The sequence below is a fragment of the Alosa sapidissima genome, chromosome 17, assembly GCF_018492685.1.
Source record: "Alosa sapidissima isolate fAloSap1 chromosome 17, fAloSap1.pri, whole genome shotgun sequence".
In the NCBI taxonomy this organism is placed as follows: domain Eukaryota; kingdom Metazoa; phylum Chordata; class Actinopteri; order Clupeiformes; family Clupeidae; genus Alosa; species Alosa sapidissima.
The window spans coordinates 6,895,175-6,905,174 of NC_055973.1; the positions used below are offsets into that span (position 1 = coordinate 6,895,175).

Sequence of the window (10,000 nt, forward strand, 5' to 3'; positions counted from 1 at the left end):
CACCGGGCCTGGGAGAACCACCTGTACAACTACCGGCTGGAGGTGGACGAGGACCTGGTGTGCCACATCTGCCTGCAGCCGCTGGTGCAGCCGCTGGACACGCCGTGCGGACACACCTTCTGCGCCCGCTGCCTGCGCAGCTTCCTGCAAGAGCGCGACTTCTGCCCGCTGGACAGGGCGCGGCTGCAGCTGACCGCCTGCCGGCGCTCCAGTATCCTAGTGCACAAGCTGCTGGACAAGCTGTCTGTGTCGTGCCCGCTTGCGCCCCTCTGCCAGCTCAGCATGCCACGCTGCGACCTGGAGGCCCACCTCAAGCACAGGTAGGTGCCAACGCGACGCCAATTTGGAGAGAGATGTGCTGTTTGTGGGGTGGGAGTTGAGGTCTGTTTTGAGCAAAGTCTTGTTTTGCTCTGGTTTGTTTTATTTCTTGGTTTGTCAAGATGTGATTTGTCGATGAGGTGTTTGGGATTCTTTCTTTCTTTTGCTCTTTTGCTGTGATTTTGATATTGTATGATGTAATGCCCTTGGCTCTTTCTTTTAATTTGTGTAATTTTGGTTTTGTTATGTTTCTTGACGTTTTGTTTGAATATGTTTATTTGTTTATTCTGTTCTGTTTGTGATGCTTTGTTGAATTTTGTCTGCCTTCTGCTGGCATGAAGTTCTGCTGCACACAGTTTTTCACTGCGATGCTCGGATAAGGTCAGTCTGATTCCTGGCTGACCAATCAGTGAGCTATGGGGGGTGGTTGATACAATCCCTTTCAATATAATTATAAACGACATTCGTGATGCCCTTAACACCCAAATGAATTCCTTTGGAGGATATCCAGACCACAGTGAAGGCTGTGAAATATGGAGAATAGAAATGCTAGACAAGCAATTTGTTGTCGTTTGTAATGCTACATTCTGAAGTAGGAACTGAACGAAATCTTACCTTGGATCTGTTGGGACGTAAACTCTCTGCTAATGCTTTGTCATATTTACAACAGTCATAAGGTCCTATTTGTAGAGAACAACACAGTATAAAAATAATCTCCTGAGATCATTATTATCATTATCTGATAATAGTTAGTTATCAACTGTGACAGCCATTACAAATTCATCTGTAAACTGCAAATTATGAACGCGATGGGCATGAAAGGTATATAGCTACTTTATTAATATTTTGGTATGCCTTGGAGAGGCCCCACATAATTATGCTTTCACACATAAGATTTTCCTTAGAATTGCATTCAGTGTGCATTCATACATGTATGTCGTACTCCAATTAATTCAGATTCACTTTTATTTCAAAACGAACCAGCTAACACCTCACCCAAAAGCACATTGCACTTCATGTGACGTTGACTCACATGCTCGTCCTCGTCTCCAGTCTCACGTGAGAGCATTGAGCCCAACCATACAGCTTCCACACAGCCATGGTTTTACAGATGAGAGACTTCCCCCGTGGTGTTTGTCGTCATGGCATCAAACGCTTAGTAAGTCAGAGAGGTCAAGGGATATATCCCCAATAGACCACTGCAGTCTCACTTTCAGGGTTCAAAAAGATGAGAGAATGGACCAATAAGATGTTTACATTTACATTTAATTAATTGTGGCAGATGCTTTTTTAAATGAAAATGTAGGAATATAGTCAAGCTTGAGTATGTTAGGAGACCCGTGAAGTAAGTACCAGGTTCTGATTCTAGTCAGTCTGACAAAGTGCAAAGAGAGCAGATAGAAATACACCTAAGGAGCACTGAAATGCAGCGTGAGAGAATGTTAGACATGAGCTGTTAGAGGTGTTAAGAGAGGATGCGATCAAGGAAGAGATAAGTCTTCAAGAGATTCCTGAAGATAGAGAGGAGATATTTTAAGATTAGTTGTGTCTAGTGTTACGTGAGCGAGTGTGTGGTTTTTAGTCACATTTGAAGACAGGATTTGTTCTGACTTTTTATGCCAACTGCATGTTCCCTCCTGTGTCAGTACAGATAGTCTTTCTTTTACTGTCCATAAAATACCTCGTAAAGATAACCCCAGGTTATGGCAGTCCCAATGCAGAGTGATCTTGCTAGTCATGTCTTGAAGAGACCCTGTCTCTCATATGACACTGTGCTCTGTGAATCTTCAACACTAGACCTCTGTGTTGTTGAGAACAAGCATTTGCAGGCAATTGCAATCCCTAGCAATATACTGCAATAGGTGGGTCCACATTCTATCAGTCTGTATGTCCTTGGAGTCAAACCGGTAATAGTTGTGTTGCTGGTAACTCAGCCCCACCAGGTGAACTCTGAGTACACTGGCAGAGGAAGTAAAAGTCAACAAAGATTCACATATCCAGCCTCAAGTTAATCCTATAGGTGCTTGACAGAAAAGGAAATGTGACAAAATGAAGAAGTATAACGTCATATGCTAGATGCCAAACTAATTTAATGTTTCTTTTCTTGTGTTTTTCACTTGTGATGTTTCGGGTCCTAGTCGTTTCTTAGACATGACACTAGTAAGCGTTGGGAGATGTTAAGGTTGTGTGTGTGTGTGTGTGTGTGTGTGTGTTCACTTTCACCCGGAGAGCGCTCCTCTGACATCCCATCAGAGGATTATTTGGCCCCTTAGTCATGTGATGGGAGATTAGTTGCCGGGCCCAGAGTCTCCCGGCATCATGCGCCGCATTCCCAGTCCAGGCGCCGCTCTTGACCAGTGCCGTTCCCGCAGCCGCAGTCATGCTGGGAAACTTTAACTCCAGAAACCTCTTCAATCACTTCTTCTGCGAGACTGCCAAAGGCAACCCGGGGCTATGGTGAGTCGTGGGCAGGTCTAAGTGCTCAGTGGTAGTGGGATAGTTTGATGGCACCTTTTTTGTAAGTGGTTTTGGTTGTTTGGTGTTTGTGACTAGAGATTTCACTTGGACTCGGATGAGTTTCGAGACTCGTGAATGTGAAGAACATTATTGTCAACTAACTAAGTTGGAGTTGGAAGAAACATGTTGCCTACTATATGTGTAACATGCAAAGCCCAGTGAGTTCTGTTACAGAACAGTGTTGATTGAGTTTATTTGATGATTTTCAAAAAGCACATGTTAACTTTGTTTTTCAATGCTCCTCTACAGTTAGGCTTTACTTTGATATTCAAAATCCTTAGTATTACTAAGTGACTCAGGAGAGTTAGGTTGTGTGTGTGTGTGTGTGTGCGTGTGTTACTTGGGCTAGCGGCTCATTGTTGTCATGAGGTTCTGTCCCCACAGATAGTGTTACTGTGGAGCAACAACAGAAGGGGCTTAACCTGAGCGGTCTTGTGTTCTCTCACACACACAAAATACACAAAATACACAGACCTCTGTTTGGATACATCTCTAAGACACTGAGGCCGTGTCATGTCCTCGAAGTGTTGTTGTATCCACAATTGTGCCCACGCACAGCAACCCTTAATCCCATCGAGCGTTTAATTGGCACTATCACTGGGATTACAGGTCAAATCAGGTGTTAGTCAGCTGCCAAGGTTGCTAAATCCACTCAACCGAACTAACCACGCGGCCACTCGCTCGCTGATACATAGGAGCCTATCTGTGGTTTACGGCAACCCCTTAGGGACACACTGCTTAGCACACTATCGATACAGATTTTGAAGCCTTCCCTCAGCAATGGACCAAGCAACAGGGCAAAAGCTAATTCATTGGCTGGAATAAAGTTTGGATTTGGAGTGTCATTGACCTGTTTTATAATGAATGATGATGATAGATTGTGATTGAATATACCGCATGTGAAAAACGAAGAGATGCAGTAGGTCAGTATAGTCATGTTCCAGCATGTGGCAGTTTTGACCAATATTGTCAGTACAAATGGACCCTCTTTCCCAGGGTATGTATGTATGTGTGTGTATGTGTGTTCATATGTGCTGTGTATGTGTGTGCGTTTTCATACCTGGTATGTGTGTGTGTGTGGCACAGGTGTCCAGGCACCCAGAGCCAGCGTGCGGTGCTGGACCTGCCCAGGCTGGAGTGTGTGGAGGAGAGGGCCATGGTGACGGACCCTCCGCGCTCGCCACAGACCACCCTGAGGGACGTCTCGCCGTCGCCCCCCACAGGCCCCACCACCACCTGCAGCAGCGTGCCCATGTGGACGGAGGAGTCGGGCGTAGACAATCCTGCCTTTGAGGAGAGCACGGAGGAAGACAGTAAGAGACAGCTGGCACCTGGCATGTGTGATCTGTGTGTGTGTGTGTGTGTGTGTGTGTGTGTGTGTGTGTGTGTGTGTGTGTGTGTGTATGTGTGTGAATGTGTGTTTGTGTGTACTCCAAGCTGTTGAAATATCAGCCAGTTGCTGACAATGTCACAAACATGGGGCTCAATGCAAACTTACTGTTTGGGAGTCTTGGGCATGTGCATGTTTTACGTGGATTGCAACTGTGTGGACTAAGCAAGTACTGCTCCATTTCTGCAATAATCGGTAGTATATCCATCTGGAAACAATGTTTACCCATAATCAGGTTTACCCATAATCATGCAGTGCAGAAAGAATGAAAATAGCACAATGCATTCTGTGTTTGATCAGACCTGCCTAAGTTTGTAACATACTTCCTTCAATGTTTGGATCTGTGAATCTTCCCCTGTGTTAAGGTCCAAATAAAAGCATTGTGTGTGTGTGTCTGTTTACGTGTGTATTACTGTGCAGATGTGTGTCTATTTGTATGTGGTGATGGTGATCTGTGTGTGTGAGTGCTGGGGGAGGTGTGCAAACCACAGAACGCAGCCTGTATGTGAAAAGTGTTTGAATTCTTTGAAAATGTGTGAAGTGAGTGTGAGGGACTTAGCTTAAATGTTATGAATATTTGTAGATTATTTTGATTGTTTAAACATTTTTATTGTATGTATATTGATATATTATGTGTGTAGACTGTATATCTTGTACATATTTGAAAGTATACAGATAGTCTGTGTGTGTGTGTGTGTGTGTGTGTGTGTGTGAGCTGACTGTAACTCTCTCTCTCTTTCTCCAGGTGTAGTGGGTTTAGAATGTGCTCCTCCTCGTGTCAAACGCCCTCTCAGTAACCCCTGCATCCACCTCCTGCGCACTGGAAGCTCCGCCTCGTCTGGGTGGGACTGTGCAGAGTCCCCGCCTCTCTCGGCAGAGGAAGGTATGTGGACACAGGACTCAATCTCTCATTGGACAGTGCTGACAAACATTAGGGAACAATTATTTATTAAGACTGTCATTACAAAGGGTGCACCAGTGGCTGATAACGCTAGTAAAACAAGATGACGCTAGCTGTTAGGATAGTGAAACATTAGCTGCAAAATGTACATTAGAGGAAGACTCATACTGCCAGGCCAATATGTTGGAGTCTGATTTAATGCTTAGACAAGATCAAGTGTGATATAATATCTCCTTGGCCCATTTGTTTGTGTTTGTGTATCTCTCTCTCTCTCTCTCTCTCTGTGTCTCTCTCTCTCTGTGTGATGTTTGTGTGTGTGTGTGTGTGTGTTTTACTGGCAGAAGGCATCTTCTCTAAATGCCTGCGTGGGTAGAAACTGTGGAGTAAGCAGCTGAGCTAATAATATCTCCTCGACTTGACAGACATTTTACACCAGATTCAACAAATGTGCTCTTGGATATTCTACATGTTAAGCAGATCCCAGAGCAGCTGAGTGTGTGTGTGTGTGTGTGTGTGTGTGTGTGTGTGTGTGTGTGTGTTTGCACGCACAGTCAGCATTTTTATCAGTTTCTCTCTCCGTGGTCTTGACTCCCAGGCTGTGTGAAGCTGCCCTCCCTGCCTGAGGGGGAGATCACCACCATTGAGATTCATCGCTCCAACCCCTACATGGAGCTGGGCATCAGCATCGTGGGAGGCAACGAGACCCCCCTCATCAACGTGGTGATCCAGGAGGTGTATCGCGACGGGGTGATCGCTCGGGATGGGAGACTGTTGGCTGGTGACCAAATATTACAGGTACATATCAAGTTAGCACATTCCATACTATTCCATACTATACTATGCAACACAAATTAGTAAAGGAAACTTTTATGTTTACGTTTATGTTTATGGTATCTATCTATCTGTCTATCTATCTATCTATCTATCTATCTATCTATATCTGTCTGTCTCTGTGTCTGTCCATTTCTTTGTTTGTCTGTCAGGCTGACCCTCTTCTTGTCCATCTTTTGTCCTCCCTCCTCCAGGTGAATAACGTAGACATCAGTAACGTGGCCCATAACGTGGCCCGCACCACCCTGGCTCGCCCGTGCACCACCCTCCAGCTGACAGTGCTCCGAGAACGCCGCTGTGCCGCCCGGCCTCCCCCCGCGGCGCCCGTGGCCCCTGCGTCCGCCGCCACCCCCACACCGCCCCCTGGTGGCACCATCAGCAGCAGCGGTAGCGGCAGTGGCGTTGGTGGCGGTGGAACCGGAGGGGGCAGCGGCAGTCCGGCCAGCCTGCGGATCACCCTCCACAAGCGGGACTCGGCTCAGCTGGGCATCAAGTTGGTGCGGCGTACGGACGAGGCGGGCGTCTTCGTGCTGGACCTGCTGGACGGTGGACTGGCCGCCAAGGACGGCAGGCTGTGCCGGGACGACCGCGTGCTGGCCATCAATGAGCACGACCTCCGGCACGGCACGCCAGAGCAGGCCGCGCAGATCATACAGGTGTGTTTGTGTTTGTGTGTGTGTGTTACTGACACTGCACATTCAAATGGGCCACACGGACCACAGAGGTTAGGATGTCAGGGATGTGTGTACGCTTGTGTGTGTGCTTGTGTGTGTGTGTGTGTGTGTGTGTGTGTGTGTGTGTGTGTGTGTGTGTGTGTGAGGCACAACATATCAGGTAGTTAGGGATTTGTGTATGTGTGTGTGTGTGTGTGTGTGTGTGTGTGTGTGTGTGTGTGAGCGAGAGAGAGAGAGAGATAATGTGAAAGAATAAGAAATGAAGAAAGTGGAGTCAGGAGAAAACACAGAAGTCTAACATTTCCTATCAGCAGTGTGTGTGTGTGTGTGTGTGAGTGTAGCATCACTGCACTTGTGTGCAGTCTTTGAACTGACTTTAGCACTCAGGGAAGAGGAGTTGGAGCATCATGTCCTTCACTCTCTCTCTCTCTCTCTCTCTCCTCCTCTGCCTTCGACGTGCTGAAAGTCGCACTCTCACACACTTACACACACTCTCACACACTCTCCTTCAGGCCAGTGGGGAGAGAGTCCATCTTCTGATTGGCCGTCCTAACAAGCAAAGTACGCCCCTGCTGACCGGCACCAATGACATGAGAGATAGCTGGTGCCATGACAACACCCCGCCCCTCCCCCACACAGCGGCGCCTAGCCCTGTGCCCAGCCTACAAATGGTCCGGTCCAGCGCTCACAGAGTGAGTGTCTAACGGGTAGGACGTGCCCCTGTGTGTGTGTGTGTGTGTGTGTGTGTGTGTGTGTGTGTGTGTGTGTGTGTGTGTGTGTGTGTGTGTGAGCCTGTATGTTTGTGTGTGTTTCTGTCTCTCTATGTATGTGTGTATCTGTCTCTCTATATGTATGTGTGTGTGTGTGTGTGTGTGTGTGTGTGTGTGTGTGTGTGTGTGTGTGTGTGTGTGTGTGTGTGTGTGTGTGTGTGTGTGCACACTGAAAGACATCCATTTATATTTAATGGCAACATTGGATTTCTCTCTGTTGATAATGACAACACTGATCAGTTATTCGTTCACCTCAGCATTCCCAGCATGCTCCAGTCCAGTTAAACGCAATCTCACTCTAGAGTGCGTTAGCACCGGGTTGGACCAGAAATGAGCCAAAGCTGGTCCATATCAGAGTTCACTATCTGGTCCAGACCCAGCAGCTTACTCTCTGTGTGGTTTTTAAGCCCAGGCCCAGGACTTAATGACCTTTATTGGGTCAGTGACTGGGCCTGTCTAATGCTGGTAATTATATGCTTTGGGGCTTAGCGTATTTAAAAGTCCAGAGTGAGCTAAAAACTTAGTGACAGATTAATACTGCTCTCCTGGACCAGTCGCCACACTTGGCCGCTAAGGCAATCTAAGTAGACAGTCTCCGATCAGCTTTGTCTCACGTCTGGTGTTTGTCTCACGTCTGGTGTGTGTGTGTGTGTGTGTGTGTGTGTGTGTGTGTGTGTGTGTGTGTGTGTGTGTGTGTGTGCGTGCGTGTGTGTGTGTCCGATTATCTCTTCTTCATTGGGTGTAGAATTGTTGCATGCTTGAGTATATGTGGTTGTGAGTATTTTATAGTGTGTATTTATATGTGTTTGTGAATTGATTGGTGTACTTAAATATGAAATGTGGACATCTTTGAGTATGCATATGTATGCATTTCTACATCATGTGACTATGTGGTATGTGTGTGTGTGCATGTGTGCACATTTGTATGTGTGTGTGTGCGTATGTTTGTGTGTGCGTGTGTGTTTGTGTGTGTGTGTGTGTGTGTGTGTGATGCCCAGGATCTCTCCCAGTGTGTGACCTGTAAGGAGAAACACATCACGGTGAAGAAGGAGCCTCACGAGTCCCTGGGCATGACTGTAGCGGGCGGGCGAGGCAGCAAGAGCGGCGAGCTGCCAATCTTCGTGACGAGCGTCCAGCCCCACGGTTGCCTGGCACGAGATGGCCGCATCAAGCGAGGTGAGGGGGGGATTTTCACTGCCACGTTGGCACGTTGGCATATTGGCACCATGTCCACCAATAGGGCGCCAGGATCTGCAGAAAAAGCTGCAGCGATGTTCTCCCAGCTCCAGGGTGTCCTGTGTTTGACCTCGGCAGCTTAGATGCTCTTTTAGTTAAGTCAGATGCACTAGTTTCTCCCCGCTGGTTCTACAAGCTCCCTAACGTGTTCTATATTTAAGCTGTTTATCTTCTCCTGTCATGTTCCTCTAGAACTCAACTCTTGCATATGGTTTGTGTTTGCGTGTGTGTGTGTGTGTGTGTGTGTGTGTGTGTGTGTGATAGAGTGTTCCTGTGCCTATGTACGTATGTGCATAATGATGATAGTTTACCTACTTTGTAGGATCAAAAATCAGGTGCTTCAGGCTTAAAACTGCTGTAAGTGATATAGAACTCCCTTGCCGCCCTCCCCAGTTTTTAGGACGCAAAACAAAATGATTGGCAGGCAGTGGTGCATTAGTGGTGGCTAATGCAGTCAGACCGTGGCAGAATTGTAGCAGCCGATGGAGACTCCTAGAGAATTCTTGTTTATCTGAGCATCGATTTCACTCATTGCCATCAGAGTGTAAATCCAGCTTGCTGAGGTCTTCCAAAAAAAAGGTAGAGTTTTAAAGTCAAATCACCACTGCAACTGGCTTTGTTGCCATGGCAACGCTGTGATGTGATGCTCAGTTGGGGGCAATGGCCATGTTCTGGTGCGTTAAAGGTGCATAAGACTGAGGCCCCCACACATAGACACCAACATGAGCGTGGCACACTCTGCTTTCGACATTCGATTAGATTCCATTGTTTTCAGTACAACCCCGTACGCCACTGCAAACACTTTTGCCACTGTCATGTAGACCACGATTCAGTTCTATTTTTGTCACCGCCGGTCAATAAAAGCCATTGTTTATGGAAGGCTTGTCAGTTGAAAATTTCAGCGCTGGTGTGTGTGGACAAGAGACAGAGAGTGTCAGAGCATTTGTGTCGGCCTCTATATGCGGAGCGTTCGTATGGGCCTCTATATGCGGAGCATTCGTGTCGGCCTCTATATGCGGGGCGTTTGTGTGGGCCTCTATATGCGGAGCGTTTGTGTCGGCCTCTATATGCGGAGCGTTCGTGTCGGCCTCTATATGCAGAGCGTTTGTGTCGGCCTCTATATGCAGAGCTCTACCTCTGGCCCGGCATTTCCAGCACTCTGCTCTGCGCTTCCGTTAGACGCCCCAGCTCTCCCAGCACAGCTCATACCACAAAACTGTTCCATATTTAACTGTGTTTATCCTTATCTCTCTCTCTCTCTTTCCTTCCTTCTCTTTCATCTTTTTCTCCATTTCGTTCCCTCCCTCTCTTTCTATCTCTCTTCCTTTTATTCTACTTCACTCGGTCAGTTTTATTGCTGCAC

The 10,000-nt window shown here is 47.1% G+C and overlaps 1 protein-coding gene across 3 annotated transcripts in view; it reads left to right on the forward strand.

Moving 5' to 3' along the window:
• The window catches only part of lnx2a (ligand of numb-protein X 2a), a 17,651-nt gene that overhangs the window by 3,949 nt on the left and 3,702 nt on the right, over positions 1 to 10,000 (forward strand). For 2 of the 3 annotated variants that reach the window (XM_042068444.1, XM_042068445.1), the window contains exons 2-8: positions 1 to 320; positions 3,922 to 4,148; positions 4,971 to 5,108; positions 5,722 to 5,921; positions 6,152 to 6,613; positions 7,144 to 7,323; positions 8,400 to 8,577. The exon at positions 1 to 320 is cut by the window's left edge and continues 306 nt beyond it. In XM_042068444.1, the coding sequence (XP_041924378.1) occupies positions 1 to 320; positions 3,922 to 4,148; positions 4,971 to 5,108; positions 5,722 to 5,921; positions 6,152 to 6,613; positions 7,144 to 7,323; positions 8,400 to 8,577 (1,705 nt within the window). Of the gene's footprint in view, positions 321 to 2,366; positions 3,833 to 3,921; positions 4,149 to 4,970; positions 5,109 to 5,721; positions 5,922 to 6,151; positions 6,614 to 7,143; positions 7,324 to 8,399; positions 8,578 to 10,000 lie in introns of those variants that run through there. The other variant, XM_042068446.1, reaches the window with a different exon arrangement.